This window comes from Xyrauchen texanus, chromosome 21 (genome assembly GCF_025860055.1).
Source record: "Xyrauchen texanus isolate HMW12.3.18 chromosome 21, RBS_HiC_50CHRs, whole genome shotgun sequence".
NCBI lineage: Eukaryota > Metazoa > Chordata > Actinopteri > Cypriniformes > Catostomidae > Xyrauchen > Xyrauchen texanus.
The window spans coordinates 14,296,827-14,323,919 of NC_068296.1; the positions used below are offsets into that span (position 1 = coordinate 14,296,827).

A 27,093-nucleotide genomic window follows, 5' to 3' on the forward strand; every position below is an offset into this window, starting at 1 on the left:
TACCTAATGTCAATATGTTTTCAACAGCCAATGTGGCCACAATGGTACGCTCACAACACATAACTACCATATCATGCTCTTGTGTAATCTGCTTAAGATATTTTATTTTTCACTCCCAATGAACCAATGGCACATGAATGATTGACTGTGGGTGGTCACAACCATCATATATATAGAATAACACATATATAGGCCTTATTTTAATAAAGGTTTGCATGTAAAAAAAAACTTGTGAAAACATGCACAAAAAATATAATACTATGCATGGGTGGGGTTAGGATTCCTGTGCCCCAAGCAACTGTCCACACCGGAGGCCACAGGGGTGGGGCGATATGGACCCAAAAGATGATATATCTATGTTTGTCAGGATGTTGACAATTTTCAAAACATATCTTGACTTGATAATTGTTTATTTTCTCAGAAATTACATAAAAGTGATTTTAAATCATATGTGAATATCTGTATTCATCCTAACAGCCATTATAGCCAAGTAGATTCAAAATGTTTAATGAAATAAAAATAAATACACATTTTCTAAACGACCACAAAGAAGAATGTTATTTAATTTATAATATAATATATATAAATTGTATGCACCAATGCAACAATACAGTAATACAAATATTTTCCAAAACCTTTTTGTGAATGAACAGGCTGTGCAAAAACGATAAGGTCATGATTATAACCCTGGTTCCCTGAAAGAAGGGAATGAGACACTGCACCATAACTGACACTATGGGGTTATAACCGATAACTGAAACTTTTTAAAATCTCGTTTTAATTGACAGAAAGCAGTTTGTGCTCTACCTCCTTCACGCATGTCAGTTGAATATAGGCCATATATAGAGCAGGGTATCCGTTAGCCGGTAATTACTGATTATTTGACCGTTAAAATATCCAAATGTCCGACAAATTCAAACACGGTCAGACAAAGGGTCTGTTGAAAATATGAATATGCAGCATCAGCAACCTCTTGAGTTCATGCCACTAGTGTACAGCGTGATGTAGGCCTGGGTGATAGGGCAATGTTATTGGATATCGACAATGTCTTAAAAATCTCCCGATGTTGATTTCGACACTCATTGACAGACGATGATCGACGATATCGGTAAATGGCAAAGCCATGGATCTGGGAAGTTGCCAGCTATATTACAAATATAACAGCCCAGGGTGTGAAATTTTCACCCACCACCCACCAAATGCAACAAGGCTGAATCCAGCTCCTTATTCGCAAGCTCCTTGTGTAAATACGGGTATTTCATGCCTGAGTAATTTTTCAACAGTGGTGGGTGATCTGTAAGACGTGACAAGAAATACAGTTAAATACAAAGACACATACTTAAAAACACGCACCGGGCCGGCCCGTAACCTCCCCTGACACAGTGTGAGTGTCCAACACCCCTTTGGGGATGAGTCGAGTACTTAAATAATGGGGACAGGCTTGTCCTAGTCATGCCTCTCTTCCCTATTTTTTCTTTTCTCCCCAGAAAAAAAGAGAATTCGGTAACTGACCGGACGCCAGTGTCCTTGTCAAGGGGGTGTTACTCCCAAAGGGAAGACACCATGGAGACCACACCCTGCCCAAAGAGTGGGGGGATTAAGTGGAAATACGTCACATGGTCTTGCTGAGTCTAATTGGAAGTATGTCATGTGGAGAAGTCCCGTGGTAGGTCCTACCCAATGCTGGGGAGGAAGCTCTACGAGCATGGAGACTGGGGCTCTGCCCAAGGAAGACGCAGTTTGCCAACCGGGAAACGTTTTTCAGCAGAAAATACATCGTAAGGGGTTGTCTATAGGGAACCAGTGCATGCAGAGCACCTGTCCCAGCACGGGCTGTAGTTATCACAAGTCACAGTACTTTACCGATTTAACCTTCTAAAATGTACCGAATGCATTTAAATCCACGATTTATACAATTCCTAGTCTTGCTAGGTAATTCTGAAAATTGCTTTGAACTGTGGTAACTTGTATAACTGAAAAATGAATGATTATATATCCTGATGTACCTCTTTAAAATGTGTGTAATGTTTTATCCATATTGTATAACCAAGACATTAACCAGTATGATTTAAGCAGTGCTTAAGCGATCTCATATGCATCAATCCAAGCGGTATGGCCACCGCTGAGGATGCCATATGCCCCAGGAACCTCTGAAATAGTTTCAGTGGAAATGCTGTCTTCTGTCTGAATGCCTTCAAACAGGTCAGCACCAACTGGGCATGCTCGTTCGTGAGGTGCGCCGTCATCGAGACTGAGTCCAACTCCAGACCGAGGAAAGAGATGCTTTGAACCGGGAGGAGCTTGCTCTTTTACCAGTTGACCCGAAGCCCTAGCCGGCTGAAGTGTGAGAGCCCCAGGTCCCTGTGTGCACACAACATATCCCGAAAATGAGCTAAGATTAGCCAGTCTTCAAGATAGTTGATGGTGTGAATGCCTACTTCCCTTAGCAGGGCAAGAGCTGCCTCTGCGACCTTCATGAAAACACGACGGGACAGGGGCAGGCCAAAGGAGAGGACTTTGTACTGGTACGCCCGACCTTCGAACACAAACCGCGGGAAGGGTCTGTGCCGAGGCAGAATCGATACATGGAAGTACACATCCTTCAGGTCTACCGCCGCGAAACAATCTTGATGCCGGGTGCTTGCTTGAATGTGTTTTTGCATCAATATCTTGAATGGGAGTCTGTGTAGAGCCCGGTTCAGTACTCACAGGTCCAAGATTGTCTGCAACCCACCGCCTTCCTTTGGTACAATGAAGTAGGGGCTGTAAAACCCCTTCATCATCTCGGCTGGACGGACAGGTTCTATTGCACCATTCTGTAAGGGGTTGGCGATTTCCGTGCGCAAGGTAGTGGTGTTCTTGCTCTTCACCGAAGTGAGGTGGGAACCTGGAGAGTTGAATCACGTAGCTGAGTCGGACGGTCCTGGCCAGCCACCACGACGGGTTGAAAAGCGCAAGCCACGCATCCAAGCTCTGGGCGAGGAGGACCAAGGGGACAATCTCGTGGACGTACTGGTGGGTGGGGCCTCGCACACCAGATCTGTGACCCAGGGAATAAGGAAACCTCTCTTTTGTTAAACTTTTGGGTACCACAGCTACTTGTGCGTGTGGTAAAATTAAAAGAAAATGGAACAAAATTTTCCCATCCCGGCCCTCCACCGGTGGTCTGTTCACCAGCTCTGGAACAGCGGGTCTCCTGATCCCTGGGTTGCCCATCTCCGGGGCACTTTGAAGCCTTCTTCTTGGTGGCCGGCCATGAGACAGGTGGCCTCTGCTTCCTGCGGGGGGCTCGATGCCTGGGGCGGGGCGAGGGGGCTGCAGCGGAGCCGGTGCAGCCGTCGCAGGGGGACGCCCTTGGCGACTTAACTGTTTTAGGAATTATACTCTTTTTGTTTGTTCTGCCAAAGTGCACATGGGCGATCTCTGCAGTGCACCAGTGCAGAGGGGAGGAGCCACTGTAATGCACCATCAGAATCCAGCAGAGGTGAATGGAAGCCCAGGGAATTCAGCTTGCTTATTGCAACTTATTGTTACAATCCACTTCTCTTTCCACACTAGATTCATTAGAAGTCATTAGATCCACACACATCCAAATTACATTACTAATGCTGAGAATAAGTTAGTATATTGCAAAAAACACACACACACACACAAAACACACAATCATAAGTTCAAAAAGTTGTCCTAGACAGGGTTCCCATGGTCATTAAAACCCTGAAAATATGAAAATATCAGGCAATTTTAAAATAGTGAATAAACAAAAAAATCTTTCTAAGGAAAAAACTATTTAGTGAATTAAAAAAAAAAAATTGTAGTTATGCTTAGTGGTCACACTTTATATTGGCCTTAACTACTATGTACTAGCATTTAATACATACAAAATATTATATTTTTACTGTGTAATTACATGTTGTTCTGCAAAATTCCCACATTTATTGCTATTGAGTTTGAGGCACGGGTAGGTTTAAGAGTATTGGTAGGGTTAGTATTAGGTTTTGGGGTAAGCGTTGGGTTAGGGGTAACATTAACTGTGTAACTACAAAGGTAATTGAATGCTAGTACGCTAAATGTAATTACAACACAACAACATATATGTGCATAATAAGATAAGTGTATCAAATGGTTAAGTACATAGCACATAAAATACTTAATTAGCATTAAATTGCTCTGTGTGTAATCCCAAAAAAATAATTTCTAAATATCATTATAAGTCATCACAAATGACTGAAAACGTTATGGAAATTAATTTGTCAAAAGGTGTAGGAATCCTGAAAAAAGTTTGCGAAGATTGGTGCAAAATGGCCAACATAAACAATGAAAACAACCTTAATATGCAAAGAGAGGAAAAATAATATATCGAAAGAAATCTTTACAAATATTAAAATGCACATCACATAAATCACGTAAAACTGACTCAATCAAAACTTTGAAATCAAACTTTGATCAAAACAAACATTCTTGATATTTTACGCCCTTCTTTCCCTGATTTACATCAAGCTGAAGCACCGTGTCATTTGCCCACTGAGGATTAGTACCGTTCATCTCTATAAATATCACAAATTCCTTCCTGTCTACCCTATTGCAATGTCATACTGTACCTGGCACATCTTTTATACACATGAACATATATTTTAATGGGTGGATGGAGCCATTCTTTGCACTCATGCATGTATTAATGACCATCATTACTATTACCAGAGCGAATGAAACGGCTTGTACACTGCGAGCAGAGCCTGCATACCCTCCATTATGGAAAGATGGAGACATCATACTTGGAGGAGTTTTCTCCTTCCATAGCAGCTGGGAAGTCAAACCAATGACATATTCAGTTACGCCACCTCCTCTGAAGTGTATCAGGTAAGCAACACCTGAAATAGTACATAGTGCCTCAGATTCTATAAGTGCATAATTTACATTTACGGTACTATTTTCTTAACAAAGTGACATCAAATTGAGAAATGAGTACATGACTAACAGTTTCAATTTTGTTTAATCAAGCCTTAATTTCAGAGACTTCCAATACGCACAGTCCATGCTCTTTGCGATAGAAGAAATCAATAATAGTTCCACTTTGCTGCCAGGGGTCCGATTGGGCTATAGGATCTATGACACATGTGGCTCGATGGCAATGGCTGTTAGAGTGACTATGGCTCTTGCTAACGGATATGAGAACACAACCACCGAAGGGCCCTGTACAAAACAAGCCTATGTGCAAGCTATTCTTGGAGACACAACCTCATCGGCATGCATGGCGATGGCAAAAACTATTGGACCATTCAACCTTCCAATGGTATGAATTGCTTTTTTTGACACACAATGATCACAAAAACATCTTCCATGTTCCTATGTGGATGTACAGTCATAATGTAAGTTATTTTATTAGCATAAATGAATCGAACATGCACATTTTACTATTTAAAGTTGTTCTGGTTGTTGTTACATAAATGTCATAGAAAAATGAGCATAAAAAATTAATTATGAATATGGAAATACTTGTACTAAGATATGCTATTAAAAATATGCAAGCTACTCATGATTATGCATAAAAAGGTATAACATTGTTTAATTGTCTCTTAGATCAGTCACTATGCTACTTGTGAGTGTCTCAGTGACAAAACCAAGTATCCTTCATTTCTTCGAACTATTGCAAGTGACCACTACCAGAGCAGAGCACTGGCAGAACTGGTCAGACACTTTGGCTGGACCTGGGTGGGAGCAATCAGAACTGATGATGATTATGGTAACAATGGGATGGCCACTTTCACTAAGGTGGCAGAGCAGATGGGTATCTGTTTGGAATATTCTCTTCCATTTTTCAGAACCTACCCTGAAGAGAAAGTAATGAGAATAATTGAGCAGATAAAAAGCTCTACTTCTCGAGTGATTGTGGGATTTCTTGTGCACTGGGACTTGGAGGTTCTGCTGCATAAATTTGTTGAACACAACATCACAGGATACCAGTGGGTAGGTACAGAAGGTTGGATCTCTGATTCAGTAATTGCCAGTATGGATAAGCACCACATTCTACAAGGGGCCATTGGGCTGGCTATACCCAAAACACATGTGACAGGCCTAAATGAGTTTATTCTAAACATTAAGCCACTAAAGTATTCAGGCACTGCCATATTTACTGAGCTCTGGAAAGAACTGTTTCAGTGTCAATACTCCACAGAGAATGATTCGACATCCACAACCACATGTACAGGCAACGAGGAGCTGTCTCAGATGCAAAACACATTCACAGACATGTCACTTATGCCCATCTTCAGTAACGTGTACAAAGGAGTGTATGCTGTTGCTCATACACTTCATGATCTTCTGGGCTGCAAGGAAAAATGTGCCACAATTAAACAGCCTGATCCTTCAACAGTGGGTTTTAAAACACTATTTTAATATTGCACCTTTATTTGTAAAGTATCAGATGTTAAAGTCTTCGCATTTGATAAAACAAGTAGTAAGTGTTGTACTTAAATAAAAGAGGATTAATTGGTAGACTGTTTAGATGTGTATACTAAGAATTAACTCATTTATCAGTGGGGTTAAGATTATCAGTAATTTGTTAATACAGGGTTAGGGGTTAGGGTTAGGTTTAGGATCATCAGTGGATTATATGTGACTTGTTATTATATAAAAACTTCTGTAAATTCTTCCAGTTTCTGAAGCACTTGAGAAGGGTTCATTTCAATACCAAAGATGGCGAGGAGGTTTATTTCGATGAGAATGGTGAAGCAGTGGCAAAATATGAGATAATAAATTGGCAACCAAGTAAAAAACAACATGATGAATTTGTCACTCTTGGCCTTTATGATGCCTCTCTTCCTGTAAAAGATCGTTTAGCAGTGAATAAGGCTTCAATTGTATGGGCAAATAATAAAACAAAGGTGAGAAAAAAAGAGAAAAACATGTGTTATTAAAACAAATTGAGTGCATTGTATCGATGACTCATATCTTATTTTTTGTATGATTACAATGACACATGCAACAGTATATAAACAAAGTTAAAGTGATAGTTCACCCTAAAATGAAAAGTGTCAACATTTATTCAACCTCATGTTGTATCAAACCCGCCTACTTTGTTTCTTCTGTGGATCACAAGGCAGAATATTAGGTACTCAATGGTGACTGAGTATGTCGGTCCCTAACATTCAGACTCAATCTCCTTTTGTGTTCCAAAGAAGAAAAGTCAACAGTTTGAAAACACATGAGGGTTAGTAAATGATGACATGATTTTTTGGTAAACTAACTTTTAAATCTTTGGCCCACAGGTACCCGTGTCTGTTTGCAGTGAGAGCTGTCCTCCTGGCACTAGGAAGGCTGTGAAGAAAGGAAAGCCAATATGTTGTTATGACTGTATACCATGTACAGCAGGAGAGATCACTAACATGACAGGTAAAAGTAAAAAAGTCAAAAATAAATAAATACATTTCATAAACCTATTGAATCGGTCTAATCTTTAATTGTGGTAAATTTTTTATGATTATAATTATTTCATTTTTATTTTTATAAACAGATTCTATAACATGTCTGCAGTGCAGTCAAGACTTCTGGTCAAATCAGCAAAAGGATGGATGTGTTGAGAAGGAAACTGAATTTTTATCTTATAAGGAGATCATGGGAACATTGCTCATGACCATTTCAATTATTGGTGCATTTATAACAATGTTAACTGCATTCATATTCTTTAGATATAAAAATACCCCAATAGTTAAAGCCAATAACTCAGAGCTGAGCTTTTTGCTACTGTTTTCACTGATGTTGTGTTTTCTCTGTTCACTTACTTTTATTGGTCAGCCTTCTGAATGGTCCTGTATGTTGCGTCACACAGCATTTGGTATCACCTTTGTCCTCTGTATCTCCTGTGTTCTGGGGAAAACAATAGTGGTGTTAATGGCTTTCAGGAGTACAATTCCAGGCAGTAATGTCATGAAATGGTTTGGGCCTCCTCAACAGAGACTCACTGTTCTTGGTTTTACTCTCATACAAGTGCTTATTTGTGTGGTTTGGTTAACAATATCTCCACCTTTTCCTTTCAAAAATCTAAATTACTTCAAAGAAAAGATCATATTAGAGTGTGATGTAGGTTCACCAATAGGTTTCTGGGCTGTTCTAGGCTATATAGGATTTCTTGCACTCTTGTGCTTCATTCTGGCTTTTCTGGCACGGAAGCTGCCTGATAAATTCAATGAAGCTAAATTCATCACATTCAGTATGCTCATATTTTGTGTGGTTTGGATTGCCTTTATTCCTGCTTATGTCAGCTCTCCTGGAAAGTTTACTGTGGCTGTGGAGATATTTGCTATTTTAGCCTCTAGTTTTGGATTGCTATTCTGCATCTTTCTTCCAAAATGCTATATGATTTTATTCAAGCCAGAGAAGAATTCCAAGAAGTATATGATGAGCAAGACATGAGCTATGATCTGTATATTTCTATTTTTTAAACATATGTAAATTTGGTAAAATATAGATCAAATGCAAATATAACATGAGATGTAAAATTATATTGATGTTGTCAATGAAAAATTTACCGGAAACACATCAATTAAAAAAAATTTAATTCGAGTCCTTCCTTAGAGAGCATTTTTATTTTTATCAAGCTTTCATAGTGACGTTTTTTTCGTAATGTTGTCCTGAAAGGGTCTATAACACCTGGGGTGAGCTATTTGCTAGGATTCCTTTTCATCTCAATGGCTGTTGCTTGACTGGTGCACATAGCCCTGTCCCGGAAGTACACAATCTGCATGATGTCATCTTTGCTCTTGGGCACTCAGTTCCAAAAAACACTTTTTAGGTGAATCACCTGGGCCGTAAATGGCATGTGATTAATTACTTTGGATCTGCAAAAAAATAGGCATCATATATTCTGTATATATATATACAGTCCATCTGGCACCAACAATCATGCCATGTACAAATAACTGAGATCACATATTTTTTCCCCATTCTGATGATTGATGTGAATATTTACTGAAGCTCCTGTCCGCATCATGATTTTATGCACTGCACAGCTGCCACATGATTGGCTGATTAAATAATCGCATGGATGATTGTTGGTGCCAAATGGGCTTGTTTAAGTATTTCTGTAATCTCAAAAATTTACTCTGAAGAATATAGATATAGAAATATAGATAAAGATACTACATATAATTATTTTTATGTAGTATAAATATCTATTATGATGTAAACCCTAAAAATGGTGTTGGAACATTAGTACTCTCACCAACCATCCATCCATCTTCAACCGCTTATCCGAAGTCGGGTCGCGGGGGCAGCAGCTCCAGCAGGGGGCCCCAAACTTTCCTATCCCGAGCCACATTAACCAGCTCTGACTGGGGGATCCCGAGGCATTCCCAGGCCAGTGTGGAGATGTAATCTCTCCACCTAGTCCTGTGTCACTACAATCGACACAACATCTTGTTCCTTCCATCGGGGAATGAAGGTTACAACAGTAACAATGACATTTCATCAGGGTACACGGTTATGCTGCGTTCCATTCAAGTTGGATGTGGGATATTCCTACTTGATATCTACAACCATAAATGCATTCCATTCCCCAATATTCAGAACTGCAATGCTCCCGTTAGTAAGACTATCATTAGAGATGTCTCCTAGCAACCCAACTGATAAACAATGCTGCAGCGCTAGCATATGTGCTTCAGGTGTACGATTATCAAAAGAGATTATAATGTTTTATAAACCTGTTTCTGCAGGTATTTGTTAAACAAGCTTTAATATCATGACTTTAGTTGCCCATTCATTTGTACTGTTGAGGGATTATGTGGAAATTCTAAAGTCCTGACAGGGTGGAGCTCAAACTCACGCACTGCTTCTGCTAATGAGCTTGGCTTTGGGCATTTGATTTGTGAAATAGTTGTCAGGCTTCGCTTGTAAACACAAAGGAATAAATTCTGACTGGATTAACTTTTCGTTTTTCTCTATCTGTGTGTACATTAAGTAAGAGTGGAAAGCGATTAAAAATACATAGGCAAAAAGGTGATTGAGAATGAAAGGATGAAAAACATATATTTTTATATATATGTATATATATTTATTTATCTATATATATATATAGTGTATATATACACTGGCGGCCAAAAGTTTGGAATAATGTACAGATTTTACTCTTATGGAAAGAAATTTGTACTTTTATTCACCAAAATATCATTCAACTGATCACAATGTATAGTCAGGTCATTAATAACGGGATGACTATTAACATTTTTTATTTTTTATTATTATTTATTTTTTTTTTCAGAAAAGCTTAAACTACTTCAAAGAGTTCTCATCAAAAAATCCTCCACATGCAGCAATTACAGCTTTGCAGATCCTTGGCATTCTAGATGTCAGTTTGTCCAGATACTCAGGTGACATTTCACCCCACACTTCCTGTAGCACTTGCCATAGATGTGACTGTCTTCTGTCTTCTCATGCACCTTACAGTCTAGCTGATACCACAAAAGCTCAATGGGATAAAGATCCATAACACCCTTTTCCAATTATCTGTTTTCCCATGTCTGTGTTTCTTTGCCCAGTCTAACCTTTTCTTTTTTTCTCTGTTTCAAAAGTGTCTTTTTCTTTGCAATTCTTCCCATAAGGCCTGAACCACTGAGTCTTCTCTTTACTGTTGTACATGAAACTGGTGTTGAGCAGGTAGAATTCAATGAAGCTGTCAGCTGAGGACATGTCAGACATCTATTTCTCAAACTCGAGCTGATGTACTTATCTTCTTGTTTAGTTGTACATCTGGCCTTCCACATCTTTTTCTGTCCTTGTTAGAGCCAGTTGTCCTTTGTCTTTGTCAAGTGTAGTGTACACCTTTGTATGAAATCTTCAGTTCTTTGGCAATTTCAAGCATTGTATAGCCTTCATTCCTCAAAACAATGATTGACTGACGGGTTTCTAGAGAAAGCTGTTTCTTTTTGGACATTTTTGACCTATTATTGACTTAAGACATGCTAGTCTATTGCATTCTGTGGCAACTCAAAAACAAACACAAATACAATTTTAAGCTTAATTTAACAAACCAAATAGCTTTCATCTGTGTTTGATATAATGTCAAGTGATTTTTCTAGTACCAAATTAGCAATTTAGCATGATTACTCAAGGATAAGGTGTTGGATTGAAGGCTGCTAGAAATGGGGCCTCTCTAGATTTTATCAAAAATAACTTTTTTCAAATAGTGATAGTGCTGTTTTTTACATCAGTAATGTCCCGACTATACTTTGTAATCAGAATTTAACTTTGTGTGTGAATTAAAGAACCACTTTCCTTCTGAAAGAGTAAAATCTGTACATTATTCCAAACTTTTGGCTGCCAGTGTGTGTATATATATATACATTCACCTAAAGGATTATTAGGAACACCATACTAATACTGTGTTTGACCCCCTTTCGCCTTCAGAACTGCCTTAATTCTACGTGGCATTGATTCAACAAGGTGCTGAAATCATTCTTTAGAAATGTTGGCCCATATTCATAGGATAACATCTTGCAGTTGATGGAGATTTGTGGGATGCACATCCAGGGCACGAAGCTCCCGTTCCACCACATCCCGAAGATGCTCTATTGGGTTGAGATCTGGTGACTGTGGGGGCCATTTTAGTACAGTGAACTCATTGTCATGTTCAAGAAACCAATTTGAAATAATTCGAGCTTTGTGACATGGTGCATTATCCTGCTGGAAGTAGCCATCAGAGGATGGATCCATGTTCTCATTCTGTTTATGCCAAATTCTGACTCTACCATCTGAATGTCTCAACAGAAATCGAGACTCATCAGACCAGGCAACATTTTTCCAGTCTTCAACTGTCCAATTTTGGTGAGCTCTTGCAAATTGTAGCCTCTTTTTCCTATTTGTAGTGGAGATGAGTGGTACCCGGTGGGGTCTTCTGCTGTTGTAGCCCATCCGCCTCAAGGTTGTGCGTGTTGTGGCTTCACAAATGCTTTGCTGCATACCTCGGTTGTAAGGAGTGGTTATTTCAGTCAAAGTTGCTCTTCTATCAGCTTGAATCAGTCGGCCCATTCTCCTCTGACCTCTAGCATCAACAAGGCATTTTCGCCCACAGGACTGCCGCATACTGGATGTTTTTCCTTTTCACACCATTCTTTGTAAACCCTAGAAATGGTTGTGCGTGAAAATCCCAGTAACTGAGCAGATTGTGAAATACTCAGACCGGCCCGTCTGGCACCAACAACCATGCCACGCTCAAAATTGCTTAAATCACCTTTTTTTCCCATTCTGACATTCAGTTTGGAGTTCAGGAGATTGTCTTGACCTGGACCACACCCCTAAATGCATTGAAGCAACTGCCATGTGATTGGTTGATTAGATAATTGCATTAATGAGAAATTGAACAGGTGTTCCTAATAATCCTTTAGGTGAGTGTATGTGTATATATATATATATATATATATATATATATATATATATATATATATATATATATATATGTAAATGGTCTGCACTTATATAGTGCCTTTTTAACCTTAATGGTATTCAAAATGCTTTACACTGTGACTCATTCACCCATTCACACACATTCATACACAAATGGCGGCAGAGCTGCCATGCAAGGTGCTAGCCTGCCATTGGGAGCAACTTGGGGTTCAGTGTCTTGCCCAAGGACACGTCGGCATGTGGAGTCATGTGCGCCGGGATTCGAACGACCAACTCTGCGATTAGTGTCTGACCTGCTCTACCAACTGAGCAAGGTAATACATATATGTAAATATATGGTACATTATGTGATTCTTTGTCATTGGCTAAGGAAGGTTCAACTCAGAAATATGCAAATGCAAACACCATGGTATTGAAATGAGATTCAGTCAATGGGGACCCAACAGCTGCCATATAAGTCTGCATCAGAGTTTAAGCTGCCTATTAAGGAGGTAGAATGGAGTTCTTACAAACATGGCTTCTGTTCACACTGGTGAAAGCAGCCGACAATCCGTGCAAGTTATTAGGGGCTTCTGACATCCCTCAGCTCACAAAAGATGGAGAAGTGACAATTGGGGGCATCTTCTCCTTTCACAACAGCTGGGAGGAGATGATGCCACCATTCACATCAAGACCAGAGAAACCAAAATGCAAGAGGTGAGATGATATGGAGATTAACAGACGTTAAAAAAGGATTAAGTGAATTGACTAACACTTTATAAAAAGGTTGTATTTGCTCACTACATGACTTATACAAAACTGTACATCTACAACACTTATAATCTTTGTAAATGTTAATTTCAACATATACTAATAGATTTTTTAAAAAAACAAGTTGTATACATTAACTTTAGTTTATGCATTATGAAGTAACATGAATTAATAACAAACAATTATATTCTGAATCATAAGCATTTACCAAGATTTATAAATGCTGTACAAATGTATGTTCATTCATTATACCTAATGCATTTACTAATGTTTATGAATAGAACCTTATAGTAAAGTGTAACAATTTTTAGTATGTCATAATGTCATTGTATTAAAATGTATTATTACCCGTGTAAATCAGTATATGCTATATATCTTTTTTACTCACTGTAATGCTTGCAATTTGACAATGTTGCCTGAGTCACACTAAATTAAGACTTAACAAATGTTATTTATTTTTTGTAGTTTGAGCCTTAGAGAATTTCAAAATGCACAGACAATGGTGTTTGCCATTGAAGAGATTAACAACAGAGCTGATATTCTTCCTGGTGTAAGCTTGGGTTACAGAATCTATGATTCATGTGGATCCATAGAAATGGCTCTTAAAGCATCCCTGTCATTAGTTAATGGGGAAAATGCCTCTCAGTCACCCTGTCAGAGACCTAACACAGTCCAAGCAATCATTGCAGAAACATCCTCTACACCAACTATTGCCATCTCTGCCACTGTTGGACCTCTGCATATACCTGTGGTAAAATTATTTCCTGTTGATGTTGTCTTGATTGTCTAAATCCCTAACAAAAAGTTGTGTGACATGTTTTGTTTGGTAATAATATTTTAGAAAAATGCTGCATACATGTAAGATTTCCTACTACTGAACTCAAAAATTCTATTTTGTTTTGGGTGAAAAAAACCCGCTGCAGATAAGTCATTTTGCAACGTGTGCCTGCCTTAGTGACAGAAAGAAACACTCATCCTTCTTCAGGACTGTTCCCAGTGACTACTACCAGAGCAGAGCACTGGCAAAACTGGTCAAGAATTTTGGCTGGACCTGGGTGGGGGCTCTCTGCAGTGATAATGACTATGGAAACAATGGCATGAACACTTTTATCAAAGCTGCCACAGAATTTGGAGTTTGTGTTGAATATTCAGAAGCATTCTTTAGGACTGATCACAGGGAGAAAATTTTGAGAATCTTGGACATTATAAAGAGTTCAAGCTCTAAAGTGATTGTGGCCTTTGTATCCTACTCAGACATGGAGATTCTTCTGAGAGAAATAGCCCAACAGAATATTACTGGGCTACAGTGGATAGGTAGTGAGTCCTGGATTTCTGATACAAACATTGCTACTGGTAAATGGCAAGACATTCTTAAAGGGTCCATGGGCTTTGCCATACCAAAAGCTGAAATAAAAGGACTTGGGGAATTTCTGACCAAACTTAACCCAGCTTCTGGCATAGATCTATATAAAGAGTTGTGGGAAACAATATTTCAATGTAAACTTTCCCCAGAAAATGCTGTAGGGGTAAACATGTGCAAAGGCAATGAAAGTATAATCAATGTGCAGAACCAGTACACAGATGTCACAGAATTACAAATTGCCAATAATGTTTACAAGGCTGTGTATGCTGTCGCTCATGCACTGAACAGCACAATCAGCTGTTCAGAACTGGACACAAACCAAGGAAGTACAAGTAAATGCTTGGAAAAACTTAATACGCGGCAGGTACTAAAACATGGGCACTAATTTGCAAACAATTGTGTAAATTTTCCTTACAATATCATTAATTCATCTTACTTAATAAAGGTTCTGCTTGTTCAGGTACTTAATGCCTTGAGGGAAGTAAGATTCTTAACTGGAACTGGTGAAAAGGTGTACTTTGATAAAAGTGGAGATCCGGCAGCGAGGTATGACCTCTTAAACTGGCAGCAGGGGGAGGATGGGACAACAGAGTTTGTTAAAGTGGGTTTCTATGACGCCTCTTTACAGCCAGAATCTCAGCTTTCATTTAACAACATCAGCATAGTATGGGCCCTAAATACAAAACAGGTAATTCTTGTGATTCACAGAGTTTGCCTATAGACATGAGTCATACATTTTAATGTAAACTTTCTAGTTTATCAAGTTTTGTTTTCGTACAAATTGTCATGTTTTACAGGTGCCTGTGTCTGTATGCAGTGAGAGTTGTCCCTCGGGCACTTGGAAGGCTGTGAAAAAAGGAAAACCTATCTGCTGTTATGACTGTATACCATGTGCAGAAGGAGAAATAAGTAATGAGACAGGTATGGCTGATTTTACAGATGCACATATACTCACAAGCTCATACATCTTAAAATAGTTGTTATTCTGAATGTTCTTCCTCAGATACGGTGGCTTGTCTCAAGTGCCCTCAAGAATTTTGGCCCAACGAACGGCGAGATACATGTGTCCCGAAACTTGTGGAATTCCTGTCATTTGAAGATGTGATGGGAATTATTCTAGTAGTGTTTTCTTTGTTGGGTGTGTCTTTTACATTGGGTATTGTTGTAGTTTTCTTTGTTCATAGGGACACCCCCCTTGTAAAAGCCAACAACTCAGAATTGAGCTTCCTGCTGCTCTTCTCACTGACTTTGTGTTTTTTATGTTCACTTACTTTCATTGGTCGGCCCACTGAGTGGTCCTGCATGTTGCGTCACACAGCATTTGGGATTACTTTTGTCCTCTGTATCTCCTGTGTGCTGGGTAAAACAATAGTGGTGTTAATGGCCTTCAGGGCTACACTTCCAGGAAGTAATGTCATGAAATGGTTTGGGCCCTTGCAGCAAAGACTCGGTGTTCTTGCTTTCACCTTATTACAAGTCTTAATTTGTGTGCTTTGGTTAACAAAATCCCCTCCTTTCCCATACATGAACAATAACCTTTACCAAGAGAAAATCATTCTAGAATGTAATTTAGGATCAGTTTTTGGTTTCTGGGCTGTGCTGGGTTATATTGGCCTACTTGCTCTTTTGTGTTTTATTTTGGCTTTTTTGGCACGTAAATTGCCAGATAATTTCAATGAAGCTAAATTCATCACATTTAGCATGCTCATATTCTGTGCTGTTTGGATCACATTTATTCCAGCTTATGTTAGTTCTCCTGGAAAATTAACTGTGGCTGTAGAGATATTTGCAATTTTAGCATCGAGTTTTGGTTTCCTATTCTGCATATTTGCCCCTAAATGTTACATAATTTTATTGAGGCCAGAGCAAAACACAAAAAAGCACATGATGGGCAAGTCATAAACTAAAATAAATCATGAATGAACACGTAAATTTAAATGAAGCAAAAAATGTTTAAAGAGTTGCAATTTTGAAGATATATTTTTCATTTAGCCTCTATAATTGTGGTTTAAAATCTGTATTATTAATCCAAAATATTTTGTCATTTTATTGAATAAAAATTATAAATATGTTATAAATAAAAATTCCAAAATCATATGACAAGACAAGATTGTGGTACAAACACATTAGGTCCATTAGGTTCAGCAGCTGAAATGCATTCAGTTGAGGATGATCATTTTGTTAATTTATGTACACTCACTGAGCACTTTATTAGGAACACCTGTACCCTTACATATTCATGCAATTACTTAATTAGCCAATCATGTGGCAGCAGTGCAGTTAATAAAATCATGCAGATACGGGTCAGGAGATTCAGTTAATGTTCACATCAACCATCAGAATTGGGAAAAAGTGTGATCTTTGTGATTTTGATCATGGCATGTTTGTTGGTGCCAGACAGGCTGGTTTGAGTATTTCTGTAACTGCTGATCTCCTGGGATTTTAATGCACAACAGTCTCTAGTGTTTACTCAGAATGGTGCCAAAAACAAAATATTCCATGAGCAGCAGTTCTGCAGACGGAAACACCTTGTTGATGAAATAGGTCATTGTGAATGGCCAGACTGGTTTGAGCAGACAGAAAGGCTACGATAACTCAGATAAATGCTCTGTACAACTGAACTAAGCAGAATAGCATCTCAGAATGTACAACATGCCAAACCATGAGGTGGATTGGCTACCACAGCAGTAGACCACATCAGGCATTTTATTAGGACCATATTTAGGACCATAATAAGGTGCTCAGTAAGTGCCTAATTTTTTTAGTAATTGTAAAGGTATTAATGGAAAGGAGGAGGCGAGAACCGGCTTGACAATATAAATAATATTTTAATAAGGAACTTAAACAAAAAGACAAACACACAAAGGTGTCGGGCAGCTGCTCGTAAATTTCTCTCTTATTGCAAGGAGGAAGTGGAAGACTGAATGGTCCTCAAATCTCAATCACTTTCACACATTCAACAAAAATAGTGAAAATACACATAAGAACCGATGTGCGCAATTTTACGTTATTATACATAATTTAAAGCTTTTATATGTTAGTATAGTACCACAGTGCATCCTGCGTGCACAGCTCTTGACAGCCCAAAGGGTTGATGTCAGGTACACTCATGTAAACAAGGTTATTCTTGCATGCGTGCCAGTTTCTGATGAGTGACAAGGTGAATTAACTCTTAAATGTCTGTCTTTTCCTCACACAACACACTATATTACTTCAGAAGTATTGAGATCGAAGGCACAAGTGTTATGGACAACTTTAAGGTGCTTTAATATGTGCTTTCGGAGCTTGGAAAGCCACAAACATGATCCTCTCATCCCTCAGTCTTCTGTTTATGGATGAAAAAAATAATACTGATTTTGAATGACGAAGATGACTAAATGATGGAGGAAAGGTCTGTTTTTATTCAAGTTTATCAGTATCATTAATCTGGCGTTAATTATTGTCCAGATGTCCTGACCGCTACCGAAACAGCACGTAGACGGTGCTGTTACATGATACTTGTTATATTTTCTACGCTGGATCGGATGAAACAATCATATTCATTTATTCTTACTGGATGAGGATTTAAAAAAATATTTTATAGAGACTGTTGAAGCATATTTCCATTCGTAGGTATGAATCCTTGCAATTATAAATTTTTATAAAAAATAAATAAAAACATATTTTTTTCTTGTTTCAAAGGGGGGTGTGACCAAACAAATTGAGAACCACTGGCTTAAACTAAATAATACAAAAGAAGTGTATTTAAAATTACTGTTATGCCAAAAGCTAAAAATACAGTGGGAGTCCAAGTCTGAGACCACTAGTGAAATTTTATTATTTTTTTATTTTTTCTGATATAATACCTTATTATTACAAATTGTATTATTAGCATAACAATGTGTGTTCTAAATGAATGTCTGAGAATGTCTTAACCAGTATGTCCCTCTTTGCCTTAATAACAGGTTATACTCAAGCTGGCATGGACTCAACTGTGCAAAGCCTGATGATCCATGTTGGGAATGAGAGCCACGAGAATGTTTCAAAGAGCATCTTGTGTAAAATCTGACTTTGTGTGATAGAGTTAAGATGGTCAATGTCACAAATGTGCTTATTTGATCTATTTGATTTGCTTATCTTTTCTTATAGTTGCTTATAAATAGTAGATAATCTTACATATTTCTCATTTATTTTAAGACATCACTGTTGTCTTAAAAAAATAATTTCTTCTTTCCAAATTTACATTATTTTTGAATCCCAGATTTCCAAAGTGGTCTCAGAATTTTGGACTCAACTGCATATAAAACAGATGTAAAAAAAAAAATGTTTTTGAAAGTGGTTTAATTTGCATCACAAATATTTTTGTTCAAAGAAAGAATTGAAAGATCACTATCATGCTGTTTTCATGTTCATGTGTTTGTTTCCATGTGTATAAATATACAGTAGATCAGTCATTTTGCCACATGTTCTTGCTTAAGAAACAGAAAATATTTTCCTTCCTTCTTCAGAACTATTCCCAGCTATTACTACCAGAGCAGAGCACTGGCCCAGCTGGTGAGGCATTTTGACTGGCAGGGTTGGGTGCCTTAAACAATGACAATGATTATGGTACAACAATTATTGCCATATTCATTAAGGCTGCTCAAGAGAAGGGCATATATTGAGTACTAAGAGGCATTTGAAAGCACAGGATCCAAAACTTCACTTACAAAAAAGTAGACATTATCAGAAGCTCCACATCTAAGATAATAATGGCTTTCATGTCACATAAAGAGATCAAGATACTGGTGGATGGGTTGACAGAACAGTACAGGGCTGCAGTGGATTGGAGATGATGCCTGGAGCACAGATGACACTTGAAAATAGCCAGGGCCACACATAGCTGATCAGATCTATAGGATTCACTGTTCACAATGCTCAGATTTCTGGGCTAGGCCCTTTTCTACAGGAAGTCAACCCATCTCAATTTCCAAACAGCATGTTTCTTAAAGAATTCTTGGAAAGTGTATTTGAATGTTTTTTTAGCCTAAATAAAATGCAAAAGAAATGTAATGGCTCCGAGGCCCTAAAATATGTCAAATCGATGTGTCTAATCTGAGATTCACCAACAATGTTTACAAGGCTGTGTATGTAGTTGCCCATGTACTGCACAACCTACTCTCATGCAAGCAACAAGAAGGGCCCTTTACTAATGCCACCTGTGCTCAGCTAACAACAAGACAACCCTGGAAGGTGAAATTAAATATTTTTTATATATTGCATGATACAAACTTTTCAAATGAATTAACATACACTTTACTCTTGAATAAAATTTTAAAAACCAATGAAGTAATTATAACCATATTATGTTATAAATAATATTGTGGCACATTAATAATGGCATATTCTAATAGCCAATAAAAAAAGACTATTCTGAGTAAGGAATTCAATGTGAGTCTATACTGTCCCTCAAAATAAAACACACACAAAAAAAAAACCACAACCTTTTTTGCTATTCCAGATTTTACATTAATACAGGTTTTACAAACTTTCAGTGTGAATGGTGGAGAAACATGGTTCTTTGACAACAAAGGAGACTCCCCTGCGAGATACGAACAGGTAAACTTACAACAGATCCCAAAAGGCTCAAAGGAGGTGGCCACAACTGGCAATTATGATGTAACCCAGCCCCGAGGTAAAGAGTTTACCATGAACAATGTTGACATCATCTGGGAAAAAGGCCTAAAGAGTGTAAGAGTCTCTTTTCACATTAACTAAATGCCCAAGTGTAGAATGCAGAGATGCATTGTAATGGCATAAATCAATAAGACAAACAAGTGAAAACATGTGCCAACATGTCACATTGCACATTATTTAGATATTGTTGTTGCTGTAGCTTTTCCCTGATGTATGGCAGGTTCCTGTGTCTGTGTGCAGTGAGAGCTGTCCCCTAGGCACTAGGAAAGCTGTGTTGAAAGCAAAACCCATCTGCTGTTATGACTGTATTCCTCCATGCCCTCCAGGAGAGATTAGCAAAACAACAGGTAATGTAATGCTTAATTGCTCTTTTAACACTTTCAGTTCATCAAAATAGGATCAAATGGAATCTTATTGAATCAAAATTTTCATAATTTGTCATGGAAAATTAATTTAAAACACTTTCAAGAGTCTTTAACACTCAAGTTCTGTTAAAATTATCTTTTCATTCTATGCCTACATCCCAAAAACCCCAATGAATTATGGGTATAAATAATCTTAGTAATTTAAAAACATATTATTTTCCCTAGAAATTATTTTGTGTGCCTCTGACCTAATCACAACAGACAGATATTACTGAAGCTTTCTTCCTCTGTTTTACTATATAAGCATGCAATTTATTTTAGAAAGGCAATCTATATCCTTCACAGTGACGTTGCTTCTGTTTGAAAGTTGATCTGACTACAGCACAGACACTTTGGAAACATATAATAATTGTAGAATAAATTCAAAAGTTTTTATGAATTTTAGCTTGTTGAAATTCATTCCATTTATTCATATTTTATACATAGGGTCTCTAAAACACAAAAGATTAGAAATTACAAAGAAAAAGAAAAGCCTACACTGTTAAAGGGATTGTTCACCCAAAAATTAACTTTTTAAAACCCATATAGCTTTATTTCTTCCATAAAAGACAAGAGGAGGTTTGAGTGTTGACACTGATCTTTCTTCCATACAATGAAAGTGAATGGCGACTGAGGCTAACGTTCTGAATAACATCTCCTTTTGTGTTCCACGCAAGAAAGAATGTCATATGGGTTTGAAATAACATTAAATGTAGTAAATTATGAAAGTATTTTTATTTTGGGTTAAAACTGTCATGTTTTTTGAGCCAGCAAAAGGGCCTTAGTTTTTCTCTGACCCAAAACAGAACATGAGGGTTAAAGGAAGGGTAAAACATTATTTATGGGTTATGGCTTTATTGAAATAGCAGGCTCATTACTATTGCACTTCCAATTTCATCCACACCAGATGCATCTGACTTTGTAAAGTGCCTTTTTGGATACAGGTACAATAACAGAGTTGATGAGTTTATCATAAAGACAGTGGAATTCCTGTTATTCACTGAAATAACGAGTATCATTTTAATGATGTTTGGGTTACTTGGGGCATTTCTAACATTGCATGTATTCATAGTTTTCTTTCATTACAGAGGAACTCCATTAATAATAGCCAAAAACTTAGAACTGAGTTTCCTGCTGCTCTTCTCACTGACTCTGTGTTTTCTCTCTTCACTTACTTTCAATGGTCGGGCCACTGAGTGGTCCTGTATGAAACGTAACACAGCATTTGGCATCACTTTTGTCCTCTGTATCTCCTGTGTTCCGGGTGAAAACAATAGTTGTGTTAATGGCCTTCAGGGCTACAATTCCAGGCAGTAATTTCATGAAATATTTTAGGCCTCCTCAACAGAGACTTTCAATGCTTTCACATTGGTACAGGTGATTATCTGTGTGCTTTGGCTAATAATATCCCTGCCTTTTCCATATATGAAGACAAACTACTACAAAGAAAAAAATCAACCAAGAAAGTAATTTAGGCTCAGCTATTGGTTTATGGACTGTGCTCGGTTATATTGGCCTACTGGCCATCTTGTGCTTCATTCTGGCTTTTCTGGCTCAGAAGCTGCCTGATAAATTTAATGAAGCCAAATTCATCACATTCAGTATGCTTATATACTGTGCTGTATGCATTGCCTTTATCCCAGCTTACTTAAGCACACCTGGAAAGTTTACAGTAGCTGTGGAGATATTTGCCATTTTAGCTTCCAGTTATAGATTACTGATTTGTCATCCTTTTAAGACCAGATGTAAAAATCAAAAAGCATTCACTAGGAAAAGTGCAACATTAACCAGAACCCCAAGACACATTCCATAATGGCTGAAAATGTTGTAAAAAAAAATAACAAGAAAGAATTACATCAACAGGCCACATTAAAATGAATGATAAGAAATTTAATTTATGAAAATTGATAAACACTTTCAAGGGCACATCGGCATCAGTGACCACAAAATGCCACAGATATAGTCTCACTCTAGTGAAAAAGGGTATATATAATAAGGTAAGACCTTTGTCATTTTCATCATTCTCTTTCTCATCTTTCCTGCCAAAGTCTTTAGCTATTTTAAGATCTTTATGGGTAATAATAATTGTGTTTATTTATATTTATTTATTTATTTATTAGCACTAAAGTCATGAGATCTCTTGGTCAACAGTAATCAATGCATTGCCACTGCAGAACTGGAAAAATAACTCATGTCAGCTAAATTTTTGTACAGCATGATGATGCTCAGAATTTCTATTTTTCCATCCATCCATTCATCCATCTTCAACCGCTTATCTGAAGTTGGGTCACGGGGGCAGCCGCTATCCTGAGCCACATTAACCATCTCTGACTGGGGGACCCCGAGGCATTCCCAGGCCAGTGTGGAGATGTAATCTCTCCTCCTAGTCCTGGGTCTTCCTCGAGGCCTCCTACCAGCTGGATGTGCCTGAAACACCTCCCTAGGCAGGCACCAAGGGTACATCCTTACCAGATGTCCAAACCACCTCAACTAGCTCCTTTCTACGCAAAGGAGCAGCAGCTCTACTCCGAGCTCCTCACGGATAACTGAGCTCCTCATCCTATCTCTAAGGGAGAAGCCTGCCACCCTTTTGAGGAAACCCATTTCGGCCACTTGTACTCGCGACCTAGTTCTTTCGGTCATGACCCATCCTTCATGACCATAGATGAGGGTAGGAACAAAAGTTGACCAGTAGATCGAGAGCTTTGCCTTCCGAGCAATACCACCCCCGCTGCCCCGATTCTCTGGCCAACTTCCTGCTCCATTGTCCCCTCACTCGTGAACAAGACCCCGAGGTACTTGAACTCCTTCACTCGGGGCAATACCTCCTTCCCTACCCAGAGTACGCACTCCATCGTTTTTCTACTGAAAACCATGGCCTCAGATTTAGAGGTGCTAATCCTCATCCCAGCCACTTCACACTCGACTGCCAAGCGATCCAGTGAAAGCTGAAGGTCACGGACTGATGATGACATGAAGACCACATCATCTGCAAAAAGCAGCGATGAGATTCCCAACCCACCAAACCACACCCCTTCCCCACCCTGACTACGCCTCGATATCCTGTCCATAAATATCACAAACAGGATTGGTGACAAAGTGCAGCCCTGGTGGAGACCAACCCCCACATGGAATGAACTCGACTTCGTGCCGAGGACACGGACACAGCTCTTGCTTTGGTCGTACAGGGATTGGATCGCCCTAAGAAGGGACCCCCCCACCCTGTACTCCCGCAGCACCTCCTACAGTATCTCCCAGGGTACCCAGTCATACGCCTTCTCCATATCTTCTCTGAACTTTTCCCACACCCACTGATGGTGATCGGTTGACAGCTCCGCCCCTCTCTTCACCCGAGTGTCCAAAACAAATGGCCTCAGATCCGACAACACGATTACAAAATCAATTATCGACCATGTTCGGTGCATATGCACAGACAACAGTCAGAGTCCCCCCACAACCCATAGGCATAGGGAGGTGACTCTCTCATCCTCCGGGGTAAACTCCAACGTAGCGGCACTCAGCCGGGGACTCGTGAGTATCCCCACACCCGCCCGTCACCTCATACCCTGGGAAACTCCAGAGAAGAATAGATTCCATCCCCTATCCAGGAGTACGGATCCAGAGCCAAGACTGTGCATCAAAGTAAGCCCCACCAGATCCAACTAGTAGCACTCCACCAGTTCCGGCTCCTTCCCCCCAGCGAGGTGACGTTCCACATCCCCAGGGCTATCCTTTGCCGCCCGGGTTTGGTCCGTTGAGATCCCCAGCCTTCACTGCCACCCATATGGCAGCGCACCAGACTCCTGCGGTTTCTCCAATGGGTGGTGGGCCCAAGGGATGTAGAGGGGTTGTCACGTCCCTTCTTAAGGCTGTGCCCGGCCGGGATCCGAGGCAAGCCTGGCCACCAGATGCTCGCAGATGAGCCCTCCGTCTGGGTCTGCCTCCAGACAGGGGCCCCGGGCTTTCTCTGGGTAGGGTAACTCCTCCTCTTGCCATTATTTCTATAACCATTCTTAGTCTGGCCACTCACTTGAGACCACTTTGCCTTGGGAGACCCTACCAGGATCACCTGGCTCCAGACAACTCAGCCTTCAGGTTCATAAGGGCACACAAACCTCTCCACCAAAATAAGGTGATGGTTCCCTGAGAGGAACCTATTTTTCCATTAAAAAAAAAATTATATAAACTCTAAATTGCCTTCATTTTGTACCACCATTTTCCTTTTGAATATCTAAACTACTGTATAAGGACATTAAATCCTTTTGTAAAATAAAGAAATAAAAAGGGTGAGCTGTCAGCAGTCTCTGGGTTTGCGAGCATATATCTGAAACAAGTCACAAAAACTCTGCGAATACTTATCACACAAACATGAAACATATAAATTTAAAGAAAATATTCTCCTGCAATGTAATCTGTATGAAACAAAGCAATGTACAGTTTCTCCTGGCTCAGCTACTTATCCCTAATGTGATCACACCCACGGGCAGAGGGCGCTATTCATACGGTAATGTGCTGAGGCGATTAATGCAAATGGTGAACACCCCCGACTGTGCCTTAAAAACAAAGTTCATTCACTTTTCTGCTCATTTGAAAGATAGCACGATACACAAGTGAGAAAACTCCTGGATAGAGACGAAGAGTTAAAATTTTCCTCAGAAGAAGAGAGGGACCCCGATGAACGTTTGCATTTTGAAGAGTGAATTGATCCAGCCGAGGAAACAATTTCTGATGAGTAAGTCATTTAGTTTTAATTAGTTGACATGCTATTTTTTATAAACGTACATATTTTACTAGTGGGACTGTTTCCAGACTTGCCTGCCAGGATTCAGAGTATTGAAATTTGAAATATGACTCCTAATAGGCAAGATTTAGTTACATTTAAATGCTGTTTCGTCTAAAGCAGGCAATTGTATGCTGTATGATATAAATATATGTAATATGATATAAAAATAATATAAATGTTTAGATTATTTTTAAACTAGTGTTTATGCTGCCTCATTGTCATCAACAAAGCTTGTGCGTGCAAATATCCGTTCAGGTGTAAACGAGTAAAACACACTTTAAATATGCCCATATTAGAAAATCAGCATATTATAATGATTTCTGAAGGATCATGTGAGACTGCAGTAATGATGCTGAAAATTCAACTTTGATCACAAATGGCATTTTACGATATATTCAAATAGAAAACTGTTTTTAAATAGTAAAAATAACGATTATGCAAGTTTTTTGAAAAAACTAAATCTTTAAGTTATTGAAATAAGGCCATACAACACATACTAAACATTTGTCCACAAGCCTTTTGAGAACTGGATCTTGTAGCATAGAGTTTTTGCTACAAAATTATGTGAAAACCATCCTGATCACTGATTCATACAAAACAATATAGTAATTGAACTTTTGTAAGACACTTTTAGTGTTAGAAAGTTCATATGTGAGGAGGCGTGAACAATCATGAATATTGATTGTAATTCACACCTGATGAGACAAAGACCGCTCCCCTGGGCCCATCAATGAGGAATGTGACAGAAAGAGAATGAATGCGAGGAGACTTAATGATCAAAATCATGTTTCTGAGTAATCTGACTATACATTTTCTTTACATAAAGACTTAACTTAATTTTAGACCTACACTACCGTTTAAAAGAAGTCCTTTCTGCTCACCAAGGCTACATTCATTTGATCCAAAATACAGTAAAAACAGTGATACTGTGAACTATTTTCTCAAAAATAAAAACATGTACACACATGTTGCTCACATATTATTGTAGCCCAGTTTGTGCTGAAAACAGTGTTATCAGACTTTACCCATTAATGTGTTTTTAAGCAACTGAAAAAAGCACAAATGTCAAGGCATGTCAAAACTTCTTCACGGCCCAAAACACCCTCAGACCCCAGATGGTTAAGGCTAAATATTCAAGATTACAATGCCATAAACATTTATTCTAGATTGGGAAAACAAATTGTATAGATAAGGGAGGAATCTTTAAGTTAAAGCCTATAATCTTGCCTTCACTTCCACCAGAAAATTTATTTTCTTCTTTACTGATTTTTAAAATACTCTTTAAATACATGTATTTTTGTAACCTTAAAGATATTTCAACTTTTGCCACTTTTGGATGAGTAGGCCCACCAATTGACATCCAGTTGACTCCTATCTCAAAATGTCTGTTCTATCCCTCGCATTTGCAACCAAATTTCTCACTATGAGACTGAAATATATATATTTTGCAACTGGCTGGTAAATTCACTCACCAGTAATTTTGAAAGCTAAATGGTCTGTACTTATATAGCACCTTTTTAACCTTAACAAAATTCAAAGCACTTTACACTCTGACTAATTCACCCATTCACACACACATTCATACACCAATGGCGGCAGAGCTGCCACACAAGGCACTAGCCTGCCATTGGGAGCAACTTGGGGTTCAGTGTCTTGCCCAAGGACACTTCGGCATGTGGAGTCGTGTGGGCCGGGATTCGAACCACAAATCCTGCAATTAGTGACCGACCTGCTCTACCAACTGA

General features: G+C 38.8%; 2 protein-coding genes and 1 pseudogene across 2 annotated transcripts; all 3 read left to right on the forward strand.

The window, feature by feature from the left end:
- The first annotated feature begins 4,642 nt into the window (after positions 1 to 4,642).
- On the forward strand, positions 4,643 to 8,409 carry LOC127661542 (extracellular calcium-sensing receptor-like). Its single transcript, XM_052152296.1, has 6 exons — positions 4,643 to 4,857; positions 4,999 to 5,290; positions 5,578 to 6,369; positions 6,654 to 6,881; positions 7,266 to 7,389; positions 7,511 to 8,409. The coding sequence occupies exons 1-6, from the start codon at positions 4,643 to 4,645 to the stop codon at positions 8,407 to 8,409; spliced, it is 2,550 nt and encodes an 849-aa protein (XP_052008256.1).
- A 4,504-nt stretch (positions 8,410 to 12,913) lies between these two features.
- LOC127661202 (extracellular calcium-sensing receptor-like) lies at positions 12,914 to 16,408 on the forward strand. Its single transcript, XM_052151809.1, has 6 exons — positions 12,914 to 13,089; positions 13,609 to 13,894; positions 14,067 to 14,870; positions 14,967 to 15,194; positions 15,304 to 15,427; positions 15,510 to 16,408. The coding sequence occupies exons 1-6, from the start codon at positions 13,043 to 13,045 to the stop codon at positions 16,406 to 16,408; spliced, it is 2,388 nt and encodes a 795-aa protein (XP_052007769.1). The 5' UTR covers positions 12,914 to 13,042.
- A 2,059-nt stretch (positions 16,409 to 18,467) lies between these two features.
- Positions 18,468 to 27,093, forward strand: part of LOC127661304 (extracellular calcium-sensing receptor-like) — a 35,903-nt pseudogene continuing 27,277 nt past the window's right edge.

Bases quoted from the DNA above. Each gene is read 5' to 3' on its own strand.
- LOC127661542 (XM_052152296.1), top strand. From the start codon at position 4,643: ATGGAGCCATTCTTTGCACTCATGCATGTATTAATGACCATCATTACT. The intron at 4,858-4,998 runs GTAAGCAACACC...TGTTTAATCAAG, and splicing joins CCTCCTCTGAAGTGTATCAG to CCTTAATTTCAGAGACTTCC. The intron at 6,882-7,265 runs GTGAGAAAAAAA...TTTGGCCCACAG, and splicing joins GGGCAAATAATAAAACAAAG to GTACCCGTGTCTGTTTGCAG.
- LOC127661202 (XM_052151809.1), top strand. From the start codon at position 13,043: ATGATGCCACCATTCACATCAAGACCAGAGAAACCAAAATGCAAGAG. The intron at 13,895-14,066 runs GTAAAATTATTT...AACCCGCTGCAG, and splicing joins GACCTCTGCATATACCTGTG to ATAAGTCATTTTGCAACGTG. The intron at 15,195-15,303 runs GTAATTCTTGTG...CATGTTTTACAG, and splicing joins GGGCCCTAAATACAAAACAG to GTGCCTGTGTCTGTATGCAG.